Here is a 23,875-nt window from a genome sequence, read left to right as displayed (position 1 = left end):
ATGCTGCCTTCACGCTATGGAAAAGATGATCCTTTCCAGTTGTGAACTGGAAATTACAAGTGCGTTGTGTTCAAGTGCTTTTGTTGTCGTAGTGAAATGAAACACGGCGGACCCACAGATCCTGGCCTGTTACTGTTGAACAGGTCAATTGTTATCTCATCTCGGCAGCTCGTGTATCAAAATATTATACGAGCTCTCCAGTGGAAATTACGACGTGAGGGTGTTATTCATGTGCAATTTTCACGTCAGCTTTTGGTATTTACCATCATTTCCATAGCATGTGAAGGCACCATAACATAGGCCTACATTCCTGTGTTTCCTTGGGAAGCTGAGCAAGAATGTTTAGCTCACAAGTTCGCCTTGTGATTTTCAACATAACCAGACCTTCAAGTCTGTGTGTGTCAAATGGTAAATACACAACCATCAAACACACTATTTTCTCTCTCTCTCTCTCTCTCTCTCACTCCCCTGATGACACACCCCTGCCTCTGACCAATAAGGAGACCGACCTGACAGCGGTGTGTTTGCTCTGCTCAATAATGGTCATCTGTGACATTGTTCGGAAATGTTTTCGTACTTTCGTGCCTCAATGGGTCAACACACCCTCCCTTCCCTCTGGATGTTATGTCAGAATGTCTGAGGGCGTTCGATGGATACCAGGTCAGGTGTTCTCCCTCCCTCACCTGTGTTGGTCAATGCAGAACAACTGGCTTTAGATACTCTTTGCTTTTAGTTGTTATTTTCTGTTGTCAACAGTATTGACCTCGATGAAAGTGGACCTTACCCTACCCTAACCCTATATTTAGTTAGTGAGTATATGCCACAATGGATGATGAGTTACTTGGCCATTTAATATATGACTAATGCAGGAGTGACCCGTGACTCACCTTGGACCTCTGTTGTGAAAAAGCAGACCACCAGCCTAGCTTACTCTATCCTCTCTACTATAGCTTACTGTGTCCTCGCTATGGTACTTTAAAAGTTATCTATGACAATTCCAGCTCTGAAACAAAGATAAATACGCTAGTCCAGCCTGAGCAATGCAGCGAGCGCGGAGAGAGTCAGGGTTATCGCCAAAACTAAAAACAGCTATCTCTTAAGCGGAATGCAAATCTTCCTGACAAATAATCACATCATCCCACAAGCTGTGTGCACTACAGTAGAATTTAGCAAATTGGGGGCTCAAGGCGAAGGGGCCCACTCCATCCGATCTTTAAAAGAAAACAGATTTTTTTAAAAAGTACAGACTGAATGGTGGATAGGCAGGTAAAGCTAATCCACGCGGAAGTAAAGGTTGGAGATGAGAAAAAAAATCAGAGAGAGATTGGAGAGAGAGAGAGAAAAAAGATAGATTGTTCTCCACATCACATGCTTCTGGCACAGAGTCCTACTTATTGACGTCTTCTCACAGGTCTTCACCTAGCGCCACTTCACAGCTGCTGCTGTAGCAGCATGTTCAACACTTTGGACGTTGTTCTTCCTGTCTGTATCCCCAACAATAGCCGTAAAAAAGTGTGTCATCTTTGGCAGCGTTGCCAAATACTTATCGGCGTCTTTTTTCTTTTATTTGAGCCGCTTGGGTAACTTTATTTCCTAACCCTTTCTTTTATTTTTTCGCGTTTAGACTCGTCTAGCTTTGTCTCTGTTTGTGTACTTAAAAAATAATAATAATAATTTTTTGTCCCATCTTTATATAAAGTCATGTGTGTGGTGTAGGCCTATGCCTGTAGGCATCGCTCACAAGTTCCCTATGGGATGTTCGACAATACAACAACACCTACGCTCACTGTATGTCACATGGTACATACACAAGCATAAAATACACAATCGGATTAACTCCCCCTCTTTCTCTCTCCCTCGCTCCCTCTCTCTCTCCCCCTCCTCTCTCTCCCCATCTCCCTCTCTATCGCTCCCCCTCTATTCCCCTCTTTCTCTCCCCTGCCAGCTATGGCAAGGGAGCCAGCTATGGCTGTCCGTTACCAGCTATGGCTACGGCCCTGACTGTGAGTTAACCTCGAGGTTATCGCAGCGTTCCCACCAATGTTATTTATTAACCGTTTCCCCGTCATCGGACAAGACACCTCCTCACTAAATAGCTGGCCTTGTTTATTCAACGGATACTTGGGTGATTGGAGACTGTTTGGATGTTTGCGGCTTCCTCATAAAACATGCAGGGGGGGGGGGGGGGGGACAGAAATGTGTGTGGATTCACCTTCTGCCTTACTTAATGTAGCTCTAAATCCATAATCAAACCAGAGCAGTCCAGATCAAATCATTCCGTTCCTCACGCGGGCAATGCGGGCCTCCATCGCAGACACCTTGTGATCTCTGATGTGGATCATGCACACGTGAAGCTATGGAATCTGATGTCCCTCCGGTCCCATGCTTCATCAGCGTGATGCTGGGAGAACATGCTTCACTGAGACAGTCTCTGACTCTGACACTCAACCACTACTTCTGTGGGTTTATTTAAATATTTTAAAAGAGGGCACCTTTGGACATTATGCGGCTCTATTCTATCCTGGTATTTACAAAACCAACAACAGAGGCCGTGACCAACAGCAGCCTAGTCGGCAGGTCACCATGCCGACTGGAACGGGACATACTTGGACAAACGGGACATTACACACACACACACACACACACACCAAGTGTGTGTAATTATTAAAGGACCGCCTCCTTGATTTCCATTCGCCCCGTGAGTGGATGACAAGCACGTGCTGTGACGGATCAGGAGCACATTAGATTTGTTTTCAGCGAGGGCCGCTGGCCAAACCTCGTGAAGCAGAATCAGATTAACCACAGACCTGCTGCCAGATGTTAGGCGGAGACCGTTCCTGTGTGTTCTTCTAGAATTTATATTTAGGTTGCCTGTGTTGAGTTTGTATTGCAATACAGGATGAAAGATATTCACAAGCAATTCGGAATTCAAGTGTCTCTCTGAACTAAAGATTGAGGGTAGTTACTATGGTAGAAAATAATGAAGGTTTAAAAGGATATCTCAGCCATATGTTTGAAATAATAGTGGAAAATAACCGGGTCAACACGGTGGGGAGGGCCCTGTCCCTTTGTCATTCATAACACCTCAGAGGGTCCTGGGCTGACCGGAGACCACCAGACAGGCATTCCTCTAGTCAATGATATCAGCCTATTTCTCAGTTCACTAGAATATAAGTATAAGGAAGATTAACTTTAAGTATAAAGCATACAATAATATAAGATAAGTATTGTTACAGTGAAACCAAATGTTAAACACTTGATATTACCTGGCTCTCCTTGATCAACAAATGTCTCTCACTCACGTGCTACAAAAGAAGGAACCCCCACCTCATTTTCTATATTGTATTACTGAATGTATTGCGAACATAAATGCTAATGTGGAGCGGGACTAAGGCCTGTAATTTAGAGCATTGTGATAGGCCAAGGACATGTTAGGGCTGGTCAGACAATGGGAGAATATATTGCGAGGTTTAGGAGAGTTCGCGAGTTCTTTGCCAAACAAACTTAGGTGCTGTTGTAACTCTGCGTAGTGACAATAAAACCTTGATCATTCAACCCTAGTCCTTCTCGACGACGACCTCTCATATTTTGTTTTTGGTTTTTTTGAGTATTATTATGTCAGTTTTATCCACAACATTACACAGTTGGTCAGGTAAATATTCTTGATGCATGTGACAATCGTCACAAGATATGTCCGATGACTACCGTCTTGTCATCGGTTAATAGTGAACAGGATGCAAGTAACCCTTTGGTTATGCACAAACAAAACCAATAAATGGAATCTTATCAGGGTCACCATAGCCAACCCACAGCTAAATGTGACTCTTAGGGGTTACCATAGCCATAATCAACAGAACATCCCTAAACCGCTGTTAATCCTGTGACCAGTGTGTTACCTCCTCACATCTATCCACTCTATCCCTGAGTGTGTGTGTGTGTGTGTGTGTGTCGTGACGGCTGGTTTAACCTGTGTGCCTTGATTGTTGATTGTCCAATTCACTACAGAAGCCTCACACAGCCCAGAGTCTAATCAGTCAGCCTGAGGCTGCTCATCAGCCATCATCCACACACTGTCCACAGCCAGGGCTGATCATGGTCCCACGTTCACGCAAGGCAAGGGGGTGAACGGACCCGTTACGTCCTTGCGGACCTTCCTTGCGTCCACCGCAAGGGCCTGACGTGCGCCTCCCAAAATTTGTAACCTTCCGTCGAGGCCACGCAGCAGCAAGGCGATTGGTCTGCTCACTAAAACCCGACGCAGAACCAAAACAGGTTGAAGAATGCGTTGAAGCGTCTGCGGGGTCATTGCGTTGCCGTGAACGTGGGACCATAATCATCCCTTTATGATGGCTATGACACAAACAGAAGGGCCTAAGGTATATGTATGTAGGTTCATTTTTATTTTCAGGTAGCGTAGACAAACGAATAACTTGAATATCTAACAAAAAAATCGAGTAAATATTTCAAATAATTTCACTAAATATCCTACTGTGCAATAAACCTACGTTATGTGAACTGAAACATTTAGACAATTGAAATGTTTCAGCCATGATCTACAATGAAGGAACCTTATCGCTATCATCTGAAAGACCATAACTCTGTGGTGTTAGAATCATTTTTAGGTCTACTGGTTTTTGAAACCAGATGAAATGGTCTGAGAAAGACCTCGCAGGACATCTGCTGGTAACAAATGGTACTGCATCAAGAAAAGAGGAAAAAAGCGCGAGAAACACACACACACACACACACACACACACACACACACACACACACACACACACACACACACACACACACACACACACACACAATAGGCTACATCAAACACACTTGCTGTAGTAAACATTTTAATCGTTATTTTATATTTAATTGTAGAAATGTTCTGAGCTTGTAACATCAGAAAGACTTATGTATATAACCTTTATGTTTTTAGTAGTTTGCAGTAGTAAACACGAAATTTCCAGTAGGCCTAGTTGAGTTAATGATTGTATTATTATTGCAACATAAGGTATTTTACGGGTAAGGCTGATCTTATTATTGCGGGTCGTTTGAAGTTTTTTTTATAGGCAACTGCCCGATGAGAGAATCCAACCTAGCCGACTCTCCATTCAGACTCCTTCATTAAGGAAGTATGGACGTAAGAATATCATTGAGAGAGAACCAACAATGAAAAAAACAAAATGCAAGCAAAACATACAAACATCCACCAGAGCTTATAGATATTAGCGAATAAAGACGTTACAAACACGTGTGTGATGCTGAGCTGAGCCACCACCCAGCGCACGTGGGCCAAGCCGAGGATAAACACTCATAAACCGACCCTCCTAAGGGAACCCTCTTTCTCAGTGCTGGGGGCCAGGGACCCCCAAACTCAGCAGGGCCGCTGGTGGATTCCTCTAGGGAAACAACACGCGCTGGCGGGTGGGAGGGGTCACGAGATTGATGCGCGTGTGAACCCGGGCCAGCATCGTTTCGCGCCACCGCGGGTTTATTGTGCCACTTGTCCTAGCACAGAGATTCATCGCGTGCACGGCGGAGCTGCTCCTTTCTACGCATGCGGTAAATTTAACTCCCGCCAAAACAAACTTCACGGGGGGGCTATACGCGTTTCTTTTATTCTCGTTTCCTTTCGTTAAAAAAAGGGGGGGGGGGAGGCAATAACACGAATTAAGGATGTTATCAGCATTCCGAAACCCCCTAGCAACTCCCCCGGACTTAATAAATAATGCTTATGTTGTCTAATACGGTTCACCACGACCATGTGAGGTCAGACTAGGCCTACACCGTAGGCATGATGTGTGTATAGCGGGTTCGTAGCACATGTACACACACATGCGGGCGGCCATGGCGGAGCCTCAGAGAAAAGGACCCGACACCGTTCAATCGGAGACCCGCGGCCAACTCTCGGCCGACGCAGAATTGTAAGGAGGGGGCAAGTGCACAATAGCTGCGACTGTTGGCCGGTTTGTAAATACCTCTGTTGCAGTGAAATAACTTCCAGGCTTGTATCTTAACCATCGCCGAATTTACATGAGAAAGTTGACAAAGGGATAACACAGTGGAGAAGTCTTCACAACAAGGCGTCCATTTATGGACGTGTACAGTCGAGGGAGTGGGGGGGAGAGAGAGAGAGGTTGTGTGTGTGTGTGTGTGTGTGTGTGTGTGTGTGTGTGTGTGTGTGTGTGTGTGTGTGTGTGTGTGTGTGTGTGTGTGTGTGTGTCTGTGTGCGCGAGAGAGAGAGAGAGAGGTTGTGTGTGTGTGTGTGTGTGTGTGTGTGTGTGTGTGTTTGAGAGAGATGCACTGCACGAGGGTGGGAGGGGAGCTGTTGGGAGGAGAGCTGAATTAATGAATTAAAAATGTCGTTCAACAGACAGAGTGAATGCTTTTTAGTTTTTTTTAATGGAAAGACGGGGAGAGAGAGAGAGAGAGAGAGAGAGAGAGAGAGAGAGAGAGAGAGAGAGAGAGAGAGAGAGAGAGAGAGAGAGACTGGACACGGGGCAAGACGTTTCTTAAATCCCCCGCCCCCCCCCCCCCCCTTCGGAACCCCAGCGACTCTCACAACTCGAGATGCGAGCGGTGACATTGGTCGATGACATGATGAAGAGCAGGCCTTAACGTCGAGTGACATCTCCTCCGCGGACCCGGTACCGACAGGCCACCACGCGGCACCGAAGAATAGGGAAAAGAAAAAAAACAACAACATTTGTTATGGTTTTAGTGGCATACATATTCTGATGAGAGGCTGATGTCAACAAAACGCCAAGAGTAGCTTGGGGCGGGGGGGGGGGCATAGGTCTAAAGTGAAAAAAAATAATCCAAACTTTTTTTTTTTACTCGGTAAACTTTTTTAAAAATTTTCATATTATTCGTTTGAACGTCGTTATTCATGTCCACGGGACGGTGATAGACGTGTCAACGGTTGGGAAACCGCATCGGACACGACGCAGCCTGTTCCGGTAAGTTGCACATGCATGCATTCTGGGTCTTGTCATTGCATCGTTTGTTGACAGTTAATAACAGGCTGAGGTGCAGGTGCACATGTACAGGCCTGATAGATAACGTCAGCTGCCTTATAGCTATAGAGAACTGTTGAACTATTAATGTCTGTGATGTCATCTTAATCATTGTGAATCAAGTTTAATGAAGCAAGTTAATTATTCAAAAAGCTTAAAGTCAAATTCAAGCTGAATAAATACATGCAAAATAGAGAGTACATGAGCAGGCCATTCACATAGTAGCCTAGGTCTAGTAGCCTGTAAATGCAAATTAAATTGCCTGCTGGTTCCCAGGCAATTTTATGACAGGTATTGTCCTAAAACACATGTTTTTGGATAAGAATAAAATGTTTCCATGTGCTCAGCCAGCCCACTGGCCAAGTAACGACCCTTCATGCCAAGTAGAATGACTTGTACAATGGCAGAAAATGTATCTAAGCAAACACATTTAATTTGATCCCAGAGGCCAGTGTTCGGTAACAGTTACAAAAAAGTTAACTGTTAAGTATTTTAATTGAAAATGTATTATAATATGTGAATAGATTATTAATACATTCATATATATATTGAAATATTTCACATGTGTTTATTATAAAAATTATCATTATAATGTTTAGTGGAAGGCCTATCAGAAGTAGTAATAGTAACAGTCCTTGCAGCAGTAGTAGTAGTAGAAGCACTAAAAGTAGTAGTAGTAGTAGAAGCACTAAAAGTAGCAGTAGTAGTAGTAGTAGTAGCAGTAGTAAAAAGAGGGACAGGAGGTCGTTGTGTAGCATCCTCGTTATCTCCATGGCGATGGAATCCTCCCTGCTCTTCCTGTTCATTAAGAAACCCTCTTCGTCCGCCACCTCGTTAGACAAACTCCCTCATTAACACGTCAGACCTGATTTACAGTGGAGGAGAATAGCTGACCATTAGCCCTCCGCTAAAGTGTGGTCCAGACTTCTGGACCACAAAGATTCAATTACATCAGCACATAGTGGCACACAGCTGGTCTCCATGGACCAGACTACTGCCATGAATCACAGGGGGAGGAAGTGGAAACTGTAGAGGTGGGCACAGAGTTTGATCCAGAATGACTCTCACCTTTTCGGGGGGGAGGGCTGGACGACTATCCTGTACTCTAGACTGATGGAGACCGACGTGTCTCCATCAGTTGCCGTGGAGATCAGCAGGGAAAGGAATCAGCAGGGAAGATGTCCTCTAGTGCAGAAGAGTGTGTGAGGAATAAAATGAGACGAGTAAATCAAATCAGCACAATGAGTCCAATTTGTAGTCAAGTAGGTAACCAAGACAAAGGTTAAAGGTTAAATCATTCAAATGTGTGGTACAAGCTGAAGATAAGATGGGAACTATCAAAGAGAACATAAACTATTAATGACCTATTTACTTTTCCTATCCATTAGGTTCCTAAATGCTTCAGAACGGTCAAAGTACATAGGTCAGGGATAGTTGATTGGTTTACTCTATAAAGTGTCTTTCATAGATATTATATCACTGACCACTAAAAGTGGCTTGCCTACTCCTCCTCTACAGACAGTACCTGACTCTAGTACACATAATCATCTATATTGCATATCAATCTATCCCATTGCATATCTGAATCTATATATCATATATCTAGTACAGCACATTAATCAATCTAAATTGCATATATGACTCCATGTTGGTACATAGCTGAATCCATATTGCACATCTGAATCTACAGTACATATTTGAATACATCGGAATACATCTTATAAACCTGAAACTATAATACAAATCTGAAGCTATATCACATTTCTTTAGCTATATGACCTTTCTGAAACTATATTATATGAATGGATCTCTTTGTTGTGAAAGTGTGAGTCTACATCAACTCAAAATAAAGTCATCATTATCACAGACACTAACACTAACACATTTGTATGACCAGTATGTGTTTAGACTCAGATTTGAGTTTGAGAGGGGGGAGGGGGGGGGGGACAGATGTCCTAGCCTGTGTGGATGGATGAATGTTATGGTGTGTGTTTTTTGGTGGAATACAGATTCAGCTGTGGTGTGGACAGATCCCATCCTCTTCTGTGGATAGATGGCTAGAGAGAAGCAGTCATATATTACATAGATATTTTATCTATACACAATATAAATATCTTCCTATCCTCAATATACTCTTGTGTGGAACAATACTTTCAAAATCCTGCTTGTATTATTTGATCTATTATCTATATTTATTATTACTATAGATCCCTGGTGACTATGGTGTAAGTTGTGGAGGTTATGCAACTATATCTAAAGACAGAGTTGAAGGCTATTTCTTAGTCTCAGCCTTCTACTGCTCTCTTGCAGTCTCTTGTTTTATAAGTATCACATATCACATCACCTATGACATTTCCTCTTATACAGCATCCCTCTCATCTAACCGAGAGAACCACAGGACGATTTCACTAAACTTTCTCCACTTTCTCCTCCAACTGTTGCCAACCATGGTACAGTAAAACAGGTTTTGATTCCCTTTTTGGCATTTACACGAATTTACACCCAATGCAAACCAAACCACAGCTTCTCAGTAGCAGCGTCTGCCTGCTCTTCTCTTCTCAGTATTTCTCAGTTTTCATTGCCACCTATACTTCCAAACACATCAGAACAAACCCTAAGGTGACCCAGAGCAAGCTCCTCGAGGCTAACATGTCACCACGGCTCAACCCTCGATCGTTTTAGGATCACCCTTTAACCTCCAACCGGCTGTAACCAAGGCGACGAGAAGAGATAAAAGCACCTGCACCTTCCGAATGGAAACAGGTGACAGCGGTTAGGACTGTTTTCTTAGAGGTGAAGGAGATCATGTGCGTTGAATGGCACTTCGTAGACAGCCTGGATGGGAGGGGTACAGTGTGGAGGCCGGCTTAGGGGGGTCCCCCTTTTTTGGGAGTCGGGGTGGTCCGGGTATGTGTTTGCCAGGCCTCCGTGGAGCAGAGAGAGAGAGAGAGAGAGAGAGAGAGGGGGGGGGGGGGGGGGGGGGTGCTGGCTGCCGCTGCACAGCACTGCTGGTGCATAGATGATGGACCCTCCTCAGGAATACCAATGACCCAGCCTTTGTCGCCACTGCCGATTCTTCCACTTCCACCCAGCCACCCTGCACACTCTCCCATCCCTCTTTCACCAACATCACCCCCCCCCCCCCCCCCCCCCCCCTGCCCCTTACCCTCCTTTCCTTTTCAGGCACCTCCATCCTTCTCCTCCGCTAATCCTTCAACATTCTTGGATCTCCTTTCTCTTTTCTCCCCCTCTCTTTCTCCCACCCTGTTCCTTCCTCCCTTCCTCTCTCTCTCTTTTCGTGCCCCTTTGTTTTTTTTTTCACTTGCTTGCACACACACACACACACACCAATGCATCGCAATGCCAAGCATTGCACACACACACACACACACATGCAACCCCCCCCCCCCCCCACACACACACACACAAATCCACGTGTGCGCACACACGCGTGCACTCAACACACTTCTTTTTTGGACTACTCGGGCCCAGATTCTCCTCTTTCTCAATTCCTCTCGCTCCCTGGCTCATTCTGTGGCTCTGTCAACGCCACACTGTCAGCCCACCCTCCTGCCTCCCTCTCCTGCTCTCTCACTCACTCGCTCACTCAGTCGTCTTTTTCAATGGTGGCTTTTGTCCCTTTCATCTCCTGGAAACAAAGGATATTTGTGCACACGGGACAGAGGGAAGGAGAGAGAGAGAGAGCGAGCACGAGAGCGAGAGAGAGAGCGAGAGAGAGAGAGAGACAGCAAGAGGGAGAGATGGCCGGTGGCGGAGAAGGAAGACACTAACCTTGACTCACACGAGTCGCCAAAGTTGAAAAAAGTTCACAAGTTCAAAAGGTTTGCGAGTGGGTGGCACCCCCACTCACCCCCTTCCATAAACATTGTCGTTCATCAATGAACCCGAATCACATTCGCTGTCCGGACGCCACGATGAAGCTGTATGCTTTGGGTTTGGTGAATCATGTTTCTAACATGAGCAACAAGTTCCATACTGTATGGCCTATGGTGTGTGTGTGTGTGTGAGTGTGTGTGTGTGTGTGTGTGTGTCTGCGTGCACGTATGTGTGTGTGTGTGTGTGTGTGTGTGTGTGTGTGTGTGCACGTGTGTGTGTGTGTGTGTGTGTGTGTGAGTACTGTAGGTGTAGGCGGAGGCTCCCGCGAGGGGGTTCAGGGTTCAACAGTGGATGTGTAAACGGGCCAATCATGCGTGCCCGCTCATGGCCCCGCCCACATCTTCAGCATTCAGAGCGCACGCACATCAACACAGATCCCTATTCATATACACCAGTGGAACCAGTAAGAAGGTGGGGGGGGGGGGGGAGGGAGAGAGAGGTGGGGGTAAGTAAGTGAGCACACAGATACTGGGGAGAGAACAAGCGAGAGACAGAGAGAGAGAGAGAGAGAGAGAGAGAGAGTGAGAGCGACGGAGAGAGCGAGAGCGACGGAGAGAGCGAGAGAGAGAGAGTGACACATTGAAGCAAATAAGATCGCCTTCCAAACCGCTCGCTGGGGGCTTCTGTTTTTACTCTACGGAGCTTTATGGCCAACGAGAACACAAAACAAACAAACAAACAAAACTCGCAACTGCCCCACGATGACAAATGGTATCCATGGCGATGGGGGGGGGGGGGGGGGGGCGCAGCGCTTGATCAAACAACATCCACCCCTCTTGGCTCAACCCCATTACAGCACCGCCACCATTCAGTCATTCCAGCAGACGCTTTCATCCACCCCCCCCCCCCCCCCCCCCCCGAATACAGCTACAGGTCACTGAGGAGCAGGTACACATAAGGGCCCACAGCCACCCCCTGCTACTGTGACATTATATTAGGCGATTAAAGGTTGCGTAATAGATGTTTACTAGGGGCGTTTCTATAGGTCTTCTGCTGTGGATGAGGGGTTTCAGCTCAATTGACGATATTCTAGTTCATTTACAATCGGGGTCCGTGAATTTAGTGTGGCTGTTCTCTTAAATGGTCATTTGAATTTAAAGTGACCTGATAATTACGATTTATTATCAGGTATTTTTCCTTATATTATTCCTTATCTGCAATGTTGTACATGGAAATATTTTGGATGGAGGATTATGAAACGGTTAGATGTTTGCCAATAGGAATATCCCCCATTGAGATTCATCCTAATGAAAGACTCTTTTTGGTGTGGTGTGAAATGTAGTGCGTCTTCATCGCAATTCAGCAGCTGTCATGTGCATCGGACTTGTGATGTGCTGTCGGGAATGTGCAAGGGCAGCTGCAGATCCAAGCAGAAAGGGGGCATTTACTTTGAAAAGGAACTGAAAGAGGGCTTTTACTTTGAAAAGGGCCCGCTGTTCGTGGTGAGGGCTTCAATGGTGAGGGCTTCAATGGGACAACCTTGGGCAGTCACAGCACTGCCTCGGTACCGGCTGAGAAAATGTGCTTTGGTTGGTCACGTTTATAATCCCTGCTTACCTTTTCTCCTTCTCCCTGTGCTCCCGAATGTTCCCCGCTGTCATTTTCCTGCTTTTATTTGATTCAATGCGTCTTCCTTTTGGCGCTCCTCCCACTGGGCCCCATTACGACCCCCTCTTGCATGAACCATCCCTCACTTTAATCCGTCCATCTTCCCATCACACTGCCCCCCCCCCCCCCTCCCTCACCTGTCATTTGCTTCCTTCTCAACTCCCTCCATAAATTCCTCTCTCCTCCTCCTTCCCTCCCCCCCTCCTCCTCCTCCTCCTCCCTCCCTCCCCTCCTCCCCATCCCCATCCCAGGTACCGGCCATGACCTCGGTCACGCCCCCCTCCTCCTCGGAGGACTCCTCCCCGATGAAGCTCTGCCATTCCACCACGCAGACCGACGTGACCAAGCCCCTGCTGGGCCCCCCGGGGCCCGGCGGGGCCGAGACCAACGGCACGGGGCCCAACAGCGCGGGGGCCCTGCGGCGGCGGCGGCGCGTGCTCTCCAAGGACGGCCGCAGCAACGTCCTGATCGAGCACGTGAGCGGCCGCGGCGCCCTGTACCTGCGCGACCTCTGGACCACCTTCCTGGACATGCAGTGGCGCTACAAGCTCTTCCTGTTCTCCGCCACCTTCGCCGGCACCTGGTTCCTGTTCGGCCTGCTCTGGTACCTGGTGGCCCTGGTGCACGGCGACCTGCTGGGTGAGAGACACACACAGACACACAGAGAGAGAGAGAGAGAGAGAGAGAGAGAGAGAGAGAGGGGGAGACAGAGAGTGAGACTGAGAGACAGAGACCCAGAGAGAGACAGAGACAGAGAGAGACACAGAGAGAGAGAGAGACACAGAGACAGAGAGAGACACAGAGACAGAGAGAGATGGAGAGAGACAGAGAGAGAAACAGACAGAGACAGACACATGGAAGACCAATCAAGTGCTGCACAGAGTCCACACACAAGGGACAAATGACCAAAACCAAAACGTGTTATGATCAACCTCAAGAGAGGCCGACAAGAGACATTCACGCAATATCATAACGATGCACTGTAGTACAAAATGTGACAAGAGAATAGAGTCCGGCCGCTTCACGGCAAAACCCTATCCCACAGTAATTCAATTACCCCCCCGCTACCAACCTTTAACTCTCCTCACCCTTAAACTCTTAATACCCCCACCCCTCGTGTCTCACGAAAACCCCCACGACACCACCATGTCCCCGTCGCGTTGGAACACGAACGGGGGGGCCGTTCTACACGGAACGGGGAACGGAGCGTGCGGCCCGGTTCCGACCTCTCATGTCTCATTCTCATGTCAACAGACAGTTCTCAGACAGCCATTGTTTCGCTCCCCTCACATCCTCCTCGGGTCTCAGAAATGGTCCATAACGCTTCCAAACCGTTCAGGCCCTGACAAAGGCTCCCGTGTCCCCCCTCCCCTCCTCCCCCACGCCCCCCTCCACCCCCACCCCCCCCCCACCCTGGCACCGTGCTCTCTCACTCAGCGGGGACGCCTCGGTTGTTTGGTTTCCCCCCCCCCATCATAATAATCAATTTCGACTCCGTTGACGTTCTGCTGATTCCGTGTGTGTGCGCTCCAGAGTTCGACCCCCTGCCGTCCAACCACACGCCCTGCGTGATGGAGATGCGGACGCTGACGGGGGCCTTCCTCTTCTCGCTGGAGTCCCAGACCACCATCGGCTACGGCTTCCGCTGCATCACCGAGGAGTGTCCGCACGCCATCGTCCTCCTCATCATCCAGCTGGTCATCACCATGGTGATGGAGATCTTCATCACCGGCACCTTCCTCGCCAAGGTCCGGCGCCGGCAGTTTTGTTTTTTTTCGATGCACGAATGAAAACGATGTCCGTTGACGTGGCGATGGTGTGGGATCGACTAGCTTGCGCCGTCTGCGTGCGTGGGGCGAGCTAGCGTAGCACGGCGGGGCTGGGGGGGGGCGTGAGCAGGAGGGGCTTTTGGGCGTTTTGCGAGTCAGATTCTTGGAAATAAAGAGAGAGGTACGGGCTGGCCAGCATTTTTGTATTGGTAGAATATATCGGTTATAAGATGAACATTACTGAATTCACTATTGACAGATGTATCCAGTTCACTTAAAGCTTCAAGCTAGTTGAAAGGTTACACACTTCCACTTTAATTATATCAATGATAAATACATTTATATTTGTATATATCAAAATGCATTAAAATCATAAGCTATAAATTATCCAGGAGGAAAATCATGGGAGCTCAAAGCAACCCAAACCCTCTCACTATCGGTGACACTGAACATAGTCGGACAATGCACTTTGTTGTTTTGTCTTGTATCTGAATCGATCCCTGCACTTCCCTGCTCCGCCTGTAGGTGGCCAGGCCGAAGAAGAGGGGCGAGACGGTGAAGTTCAGCCAGTACGCGCTGGTGTCCAACTACCAGGGCCGGCCCTGCCTCATGATCAGAGTGGCCAACATGCGCAAGAGCCTGCTGCTGGGCTGCCAGGTAGGACGCCTCTCCGATGGTCTGTGTGTGTGTTTGTGTGTGCACTTTTCTTGCATGTTTGCGCTTATCTTGCACGCAGGGTTCTAAATTAACTTTTTTGATTACCAGCCAATTTGGCTGGTAACTTTCTAAAATTACCAGCCAATCAGAATTTCCACTAGCCAAATTTTTTGTTGATATTTGTTGTTGATATTCTCAATCTCACCCCCTGCCTCCTTCCTCTTTTCGCCCCCAGACGTCTGTCCAACCAACCACCGCTGCATTTAGTTTAACACAGTGGTTCACAAACCTTTTTCGGTCATCCCCCACTTTGGACAAGGGGGAATTTTCAAGCCCCACCTGCCCCCATCGCCCCAACACAATGCTAATGAAATACGCCAAGCTTAACATTTCAAAATATATTGAAGTAACATCAAGTTACATCATGTTGTATCTAAATTCTAACTAAATAACATCAAATAACAGCAAGTTCAACAATAGAGAAAATAAAATTGCAGCTGTGTCATAACTTGCATCAAGTTCAAAAATAGAGAAAATAAAAGTGCAGCTGAAAGAAAAAAGAGCGAGACTTCTCCGGTGCTGGATCTGACAGCCTATTCAGGAGCGGAGGAGTGATGTGTGTGCATCCACAGTGGATGATGTGCTTTTTTGCACGGCAATCTAAAGCACCACGCCAAACACCACTAGTGTAATCTAAAGCACCACGCCAAACACCACTAGTGTAATCTAAAGCACCACGCCAAACACCACTAGTGTAATTCCCCGGCGTTCCATTATGTGTCTAATTTTCCTTCGGGTGTGGGTCGGGCGTCGGTATCAATTTATAGCGGGTGTGGTCGGGTGCGGAATGTAATTTGCGCTACAGTCGGAACACGCGTCGGATGTGGTTTTAAGTTTTGCAGGTAAGGACGGGTGCGGGTTTGCAAAATAAGAGCCGTGCAGGACTCTGTCGCTCTGCTTATCTCTCACCATCCTGCTCTGCCTCTGGCTCACACACACTCTGCCCCGGCCCCGCTCTTCCACTCGCGTCACTTTTTAAAATCCCCTTCAGCGCAAAACATGTATTTGCCACATCTTGCTCCGACTGTTTTTGACTGACTCATTTTAGAATGTTTAGCTACCCTGGCCTACACCCAAATTTAGGATTGAGTTGCAATCGGCAAGGCAGGTTAAAGAGCACAGCGATGCGGCGCCCCCGATATAGAATGACGAGTTGGAGCACGGCGACGGCGCCTGTTTTATTGCATGAACAAATATTGATATACATCTTATATCGACATTCTGCTTGAAAATACGAGATATGACTTTTGGCCCATATCGCCCAGCCCTACTGTCAAGCTTTCGCTCCTACCATAAGAAATATGTATGTGTTTGCATACAAGTGTGAGTGTATGCACGTGTTTTTATATGAGTAAAAACTTTATTTATGTGAGTATGTGACTGTGCCTGCAGGTGTATGTACAGTATATGTGTGTGTGTACACATACAGGTATGTTTCCACATGTGTGCGTAGTGGGGGTGGAAGGTGTGTGAGACTAAGCATGCACCTTCCATGTATCGACTGTATGGCACCAGCTCTGCTCAGCCGTCCACACGGCTCACCGCAGACACAGTTTCTGCTCGGAACCCACCGGTGCCACCTGATCAAGATCAAGAACCAATCACAACCATAACCGTGCAAACCCTGCATTCCACGCTCTCCCCCCCCCCCCCGTGGTTGGACTCTAGCGCTGGTGCTTCCAGTACCGGGCTCAACACCCTTATACAACCCCCCCTCTCCCCCCAGGTGACCGGGAAGCTGCTCCAGACGTCCCTGACCAAGGAGGGCGAGACGGTGCGCCTGGACCAGCAGAACGTCCCCTTCCAGGTGGACACGTCCAGCGACAGCCCCTTCCTCATCATCCCCCTCACCTTCTACCACGTCATCGACCACACCAGCCCCCTGCGGCCCTGGGCCAGCAAAGGTTACGACCCCTTCCTTACACCGAATCTGGATGTATGATTCATGTATCCCCCCCCCTTAAACACGCATGCTCATAATGCATGTACGCGTGTATTGCATGCACGTACCTACGTATGTATATGTACAGTATGCGTGCACGACCGAGATGTATCTCCTGCGTGTCTCGGTGTGTGTACACCGTAGTGTGTGTGTGTGTGTGTGTGTGTGTGTGTGTGTGCGTGTGTGTGTGGAGATTGTGCGTGGTGGAGCTTGCCAGAGACACATCATCGGAGCACAATGGCACTCAGTCTCCTCGCTCGGGGCAGACAGACATTCAGCGTGGATCCCGTTACAGCCGTGAGGAGCTCTGGTCGGCCACCGGCCGGGAGGGCATCAGCCACCACTGACGGACACACATCGCCGCCGCCGCCACCGCCACCGCCACTGCTTATCGCCTCGACTCGCTAACTGATATTTCCTCCCCGCCACTTTGCGACCGTATCCGCAGTTCGAGTTGAGTCGATTTTGGTTTTTTTGGTGTAGCCCCTTAATCACAGCTACAGTCACAAAGGGATTCACAGGACGTCATTGTACGGAAACCGCCCCTAAACCCTGCAAAGAGCGAGGACAGGCACCCTTTACTATCCAGGGAGAACCCTCTGGAAGGAAGGCTGGAGTGGAGGCTCCGTCCTTTCAGGGACGCTGAGCGGGGCAATGGGCCATAAGGGTATCCAAACAGTTTCTAGTGTAGTGCTCTCATGTGGGTTCATGAGAAAGGAATACCTTGATAAGGGATCGTCTAGTGATGTCTAATGTCATGGGATCACGGTTGGGAATGTCGACAAATAACAAATGTAGTCAAAACGAAAAACGACGACGAATAACAGAAATAGTCAAAACAAACGCAAAGAAAACGCATGAGCCCCAATGCCAGATGCATAATGAATTACATGAGTGTTGGGTTCTGATTCATCAGCGCAGAGCCAAGGGAAATGCCACTATGCAAAGCAAGCGGAGGTCAGTAAGGCTCTAGGAATCCACAGGTCGCGTGGGCTGTGGATGCTGCCAACTCTGTCTAAGGGCAGCGACCACAAGGTACACTGGAAGCTAGTGTAGGTCCGTGGGCAGCAGAGTTCCAGCAGGGAACAATGGGTATCTATGGAGGCTATCTATGCCCGGTTTAGTATCTAACTCAACTGGCTTGTTTTTTTTCTTCCTCATCTTTGCGTCATATTACTTTCAACTCTTTTCCCTAGATCCCGTGATTGGATCAAAACCCCTTTCAAAAAAAATCCCTTTCAAACGTTTTTGCTTTGGTCTGCTATTTTGTCTGTCTTTTACTTTTCTTCCTACTACTGTAGCGCTGACATCGCTGCAGCTCATCCACGGCATGCTGCACACAAAGCCCTTCTTTAGCCAACACAGATCTCCCAGCTGAAGTTAAGCTACCAGAGATCACATTGCTACATCCGATAACCTGTGCCCAATGCAACCAGGCCCGCCTGGTCCTCAAATTGGCTTCAATTTGGGGCTTTCGGTTGCTGTAAGGAAATCTCTAAATCATGCCTTGGAATCCAACACTTAAAAGGTCCCTGGCACCAGGACCCACATAAACACAGGGTTTCTGCTACATTTGTACATGGGGAGGTGAAGTACAATCTAAGAACTTTAGGACCATGACGATCGGGTTCGCAGCCATCTAGGCCAATGCAAAAATGCGTTCTAAGCTCTTTTGGACTCTCTAGACTGTACCTGTCTCTGTCGGAAAGAAAGGTTGGTGTTGTGTACTCGTTCGAACACACGGGTAGAATATTCTCTTCTCTTCTGGTGTGAACGCAAAGTAAACATAAAGGTGCGTTCACACCAAAAGAGAAGCGAATATTCCACTCATACATTTTGGATCGCAGTAAGAGACGCATAAAGAACTCATAGCTCATGTCAATTTGTTTGGTGTGCTTCAAATGGGTCCAACTTTCGCCTCTCACAGCTACGAGTACAAGAAGTCACTCAGTTGTTTACCCTTAGTGTTCAATTTGCAGATAAAGTAGTTATTCATGTGGAACAAGAACATTCTTTGCTGGGACCCTCACTCGCCTCCTAGAGTGTCTCGTAAATCTGGCACAATGCTAAATGAAAACATACATTCTCAGCCCAACGGGAGATCCCCAGTGGGGACTCGAACCCATGGCGGCGGCGGCGGCAGTGGCAGAGTTAAGGCTTTGCTCGACCTGTTGCGCTGCACTGGGCCCCAGAGTGCGGTGAAAAACAAGCAGCATGTGTTAGACACAACGCAACCACTCCAGGGTCGGACCGGGGAGGGCGCCGGCGGCCTGCGGCGGGGCTGAACCAGTGGTCTCTGACGTGGGCAAAACGCTCCCCTCCAACAGGTCAACTGGTCTCAGCCCATGCCTGTGTGTGTGTGTGTGTGTGTGTGTTCCTGTGTTGCACGTCATTGTGTTGCGCGAGGAAAGGGTGATGTGATGCGTTTCTACGGGGGGGAAGGTCACGGTTGGTCCAGAAGTGAACTGAAACAGGGAGAGGTTGTTCTCAGCCACAATTGTTCTCAGCTGGTAAGGCCGGTTTCACACACAACAACACCACACCTGTTACGGTTCAGCGACTGCCTTCCCCATTTGCTGCCCATCCCATTCGCCACTTCCCTATCGCAACACCCAACCCCGCATCCCTGTGATGCTCACCCGTCATCATTGTACAATCCTGCGCATCCTACACCCAGCGGGTGTCATTACACCAAACGTACACCAGATGGCGCTGTATCCCCTTCCCCCCACCCCCCACCCCCCAGCCCCCCACAAACAACATGCGCCACATCTTTGCCTTTACAAAAAAAGAGCGGCGCGCAAGCGTTTCCACAGCAAAACAGCAAACCCTCTACGGTTTTCCAGTTTTTCGTCTCTCTCCGCCCACACAGGGGTGAGCTGGTCGGGGCCCGAGCTGGCCGACTTTGAGCTGCTGGTGATCCTGAGCGCCACGGTGGAGCCCACCTCCGCCACCTGCCAGGTGCGCACCTCCTACCTGCCCGAGGAGATCATGTGGGGCTACGAGTTCCCGCCGGTGGTGTCCCTGTCGCCCTCGGGGAAGTACGTGGCCGACTTCGCCATCTTCGACAAGGTGGCCAAGGCCTCGTCGCCGCCCCTCTTCCGGCGGGACGCCGGCGGTCGCCCCGGCGACAAGGGAGGAGGGGAGGAGGAGGAGCCCCGGCCCGAGAAGGTGCGCCTGGAGGAGGACTACAAGGGGGAGGAGAAGGGGAGGGGGAAGGACAAGGGGGGGGAGAGGGGGCGGGTGGGGGGGAGGAACAGCAGCCCCCACAGCGTCCGCATCAGCAACGTGTAGAGAGAGAGAGAGAGAGAGAGAGAGAGAGAGAGAGAGAGAGATAGCGAAAGATAGCGAGAGATAGAGAGAGCGAGAGAGATAGCGAGAGAGAGATAGTGAGAGAGATAGTGAGAGAGAGAGCGAGAGAGAGAGTGAGAGATGAAAAGAGCGAGAGAGAGATAGAGAGTGAGAGAGAGAAAGCGAGAGGGAGAGCGAGCTAGAACTGAAACTAAAAGGGAGAAATACTTTTACTAAGGGAACACACAAACACACACAAACCTATGTACTTAGTCTTTGGTACAAGCTATACCTGACTTTCACACATAGTCCCATTACAGTACATTACATTGTCCTAACGTAACAATTAACAACTGTCTTATTGTAAGGAGCTTGGTTATAGTCACTGCATCCAGGTTTTACTTGGATATAAAATTACCTGATCACATCACTGTTCTGTCTATATATATATATATATATATATATATATATACACATATATAGATATATAAATAAATAGATATACATAAATAGATATATATTTTAGTTTAGCGAATATATTGTCATATATTGGACCAAACATGTAAATGATGGTCAAGACACTGGAGATATTTCTTGGTACTTTAAGGATTCTAGCCGGTTAACTAAAGATCTTCAATGAATGTAGCACAGCAGACATGCTCATAGTCTGTTTCTAACTACGGCCAAATATATGAAGCCTCTCTCGCGTTTTTATGTACTGAAACTAAACGTGAAGTAACACGATAATACTACTAAGAGTACCGCTACTTGAGAAATGTGACTACTCCCCAGGACGGTAACGATACTAAATACTAATACCTCTTTCCACTGTGTCAGATTTTTGTCGATGTGTGTGTGTAAGAGATTGTAAGAGATTGTGTGAGTATGTGTATGCTAGCTGCGTGTGTTGGTGTAAGTCTGTGAGAGTGTGTCTGATTGTGTCTGTCTAAAGGCTCAGTTATGGTTCCACGTCGACGCAACACAAGGGGGTTTACGGACCCGTGACGTCCTTGCGGACCCTCCTGGCGTCCACCGCGAGGGCCGGACATGCGCCTCCGAAAAATTGTAAACCAGCGTTGAGGCGACGCAGCAGCAAAGGGCTGTGATTGGTCCGCTCGCTAAAACCAGACGCAGAACCAAAACAGGTTCACGACTGCGTCAACGTGGAACCATAACTGAGCCTTGAGTGTGTCTGTCTGAGTGTGTGTCTGTGAGTGTGTGTCTGTCTGAGTGTGTGTGTGTATGTGGTTTCACACTGTCCATATGAACATTCTGTGAAGTGTTCTCCTTCAGCCTTCATGTGTGTGTGTTTTAACATATGCATGTCCTGTGTATATCATGTATAAACATATTGTTGTTTGCTCATGTGCTTGGAAACAACGTTGTCCTTTTCCAGAGGGCAACATTAACAGTTGTTCAAGCACAAAAGGCAGCTGTTTCCTTTACTATGAATTGTCGCGTTTTCTTTTTACTACCGTCAGTCAGAGATACTCACAGACTGTTGAACACGTGGGGAACAAACTGCTGCATTTATGAGTGACGTCACACACAATATGGAATCACAACATGTGTAAATCTATTTTTAAGGTTTGAATTTTTAAGTGAGCTCCACTTTCAGTTTTGATATTCCCGACGGAGCTGAGTCTCTGTCTGATGCGTGACTGGAGACATGTTGTTAGAAGTTACATATGACTTGTCATTAATTGCAGAAGTCCACTTTTCTAATTGCCAAGTGCCTTTTAATAAACATCCATAATTGACCAATAGACGGTTGTAACGACGTCCTGTGTTATTCCTTTAGCTGGTTGCTATGGCTACTCTCTCCAGCGGTTGTTTCCAAACTAGATCACACAACACTTGTTTTGTAGCTGGTCCTACCTTGATTGTAGCAGATTGTAACGGTTCTCACAGCCTCCATTGTTATTTGCCTTGGATCAAATTAATAAAAGTAAAGAAAATTAAAATAGATGGAAAGCTATCTTTTCAAATAGAATAGGGATAAAACATTTTACTTCCGCTAATTGAACCTAAATTTAATTGGAACTGACGTGAGCTGACGTGACTAGGATGTTGCTATGGAAACGCCAGTCAACGCCAGTCAACATCCATGAAAGGATGCTGGCTGAGCGTTGGCTGCACCCAAGCTCAGCGGCCTGTGCGTTGAGACTCCGTCACATGCGCATGTTAGTAGGCCGAAAAAATGTGGTCGGAGGGTTCACTGAGGAGTGTGGGTAGAAGAGAATCCAGCAAATGTATTCCGACATGCATCTCCGCCACTCAATCAAAGCAAGCCAGCAGCATGTTAGCCTCGAGCCGGCTATCAACCTGCTACCCCAAACGGTAGATGAACCAGCCTCATGTGGGCGCACACTGGAAGTTACCTGGACACCTGTCTAATGGTTAGGTCTTAAATCAACTCAACAAACGACTTTCACATAATTAGACAGATAGTTAGACCGATAATTACATAACCATAAATTACAAACTAATTCTATAAATAAACAATACAGAATACAATATATTTAAACCTTCATTCGATCATACTGTCCCTTACAATATTTCCCACCCAGAACTCTAATAAAACTGATATGAAACTATCTTGTGTCAAGAAGATAATATGGTGAAAATTGTCATAAGCATAATGCGTTATGATTACAATCATAACCTCTGTTACAAGACAAAATGCAGCCATATTTTTGAGACTGGGGAACTCATTAGCAACCATCAAAGAGCCACAATAGGGTACATATTCACCAGTTATGAAGATTAAACTATCACGTCGAAGGTCACAAAACGACTTCTCGGCATCCTCAGCTACGTCTCAGAGAACAGAGAGAAGTGATCAAAGAACTTTGACACTTTCAAAAGCAACAAGGACTCCTTTTCTGTTCCTGTTCTGTTACAAGAAAGACGACAAAAGATAAGTTAAACATAGCCCACAACCAGCATTTCTTTTGCAACGATTTTCTTCCGTTGAAACGTCGACCTCAGTGCCAGACAGACATGTGACTCAAGTCATCTCAAGTCTCAAACGATTCCCAACCGTTGGCAGTTCTAGAGCAGTTCATCTAGGGGGCAGGCTGGGGTCAGCTGTTCTACTGAAGGGGTCAAGTTGAGTACCATTCAACATCATTGGTGCTTTGGCTAGTGCTTTTTGGAACTAGGGTCATCATTTTTTTTTTCATTTTTGCAGGTTATAATAGAGTATAGTGCACCACCACAGGCATAGTTGACACCCTTTAGCAAATAACATTGCAGTCATTGACCTGACTTACAAATGAATTGTAATTGACGAGGGGTTGTTGTCAGATCAGATCACTAATATCTTTGCTGGTCAGGTCAGGTAGCAGCTCAAGGAGCTTGACTGACAGGCAAGGGGCGTGGTTTTTAGTAGGGCCGCTACGGACATGTGCTTACCGACCTCAGCCGACCGGTGAATTCTCTCGCCAGAAATACGAGTCATTATTTGTCAGTTAGCCCTTCCTAATCAGCCCAAAAAAAACAAAATAAGTTGAATCAAAAAGTGTCTGATTTGTAGGGCGTCCCCGTTGAAAACTTGAACAATGAACATGTCCGACAGTTTTACAGAAGGCCTAGAACACGTAAGCGCGTATAACGGGTTCAAACATCATCAGCCT

At 47.4% G+C, this 23,875-nt stretch overlaps 1 protein-coding gene across 1 annotated transcript; it reads left to right on the top strand.

The window, feature by feature from the left end:
* Positions 1–6,828: 6,828 nt before the first annotated feature.
* LOC311368408 (ATP-sensitive inward rectifier potassium channel 10-like) lies at positions 6,829–20,240 on the top strand (the record flags this gene model as incomplete). The annotated part of the gene is made up of 6 exons (XM_084487213.1): positions 6,829–6,956; positions 12,770–13,157; positions 14,052–14,266; positions 14,813–14,944; positions 16,731–16,908; positions 19,819–20,240. Exons 2-6 carry the CDS (start codon positions 12,779–12,781, stop codon positions 20,238–20,240), a joined length of 1,326 nt encoding a protein of 441 aa, XP_084343339.1. The 5' UTR covers positions 6,829–6,956; positions 12,770–12,778.
* Positions 20,241–23,875: the final 3,635 nt, after the last annotated feature.

The sequence above is a fragment of the Micromesistius poutassou genome (genome assembly GCF_964030765.1).
Source record: "Micromesistius poutassou genome assembly, chromosome: 23".
NCBI lineage: Eukaryota > Metazoa > Chordata > Actinopteri > Gadiformes > Gadidae > Micromesistius > Micromesistius poutassou.
Note: the sequence above shows the minus strand (reverse complement) of the source record. Positions and strands in the feature narration are given on the sequence as shown.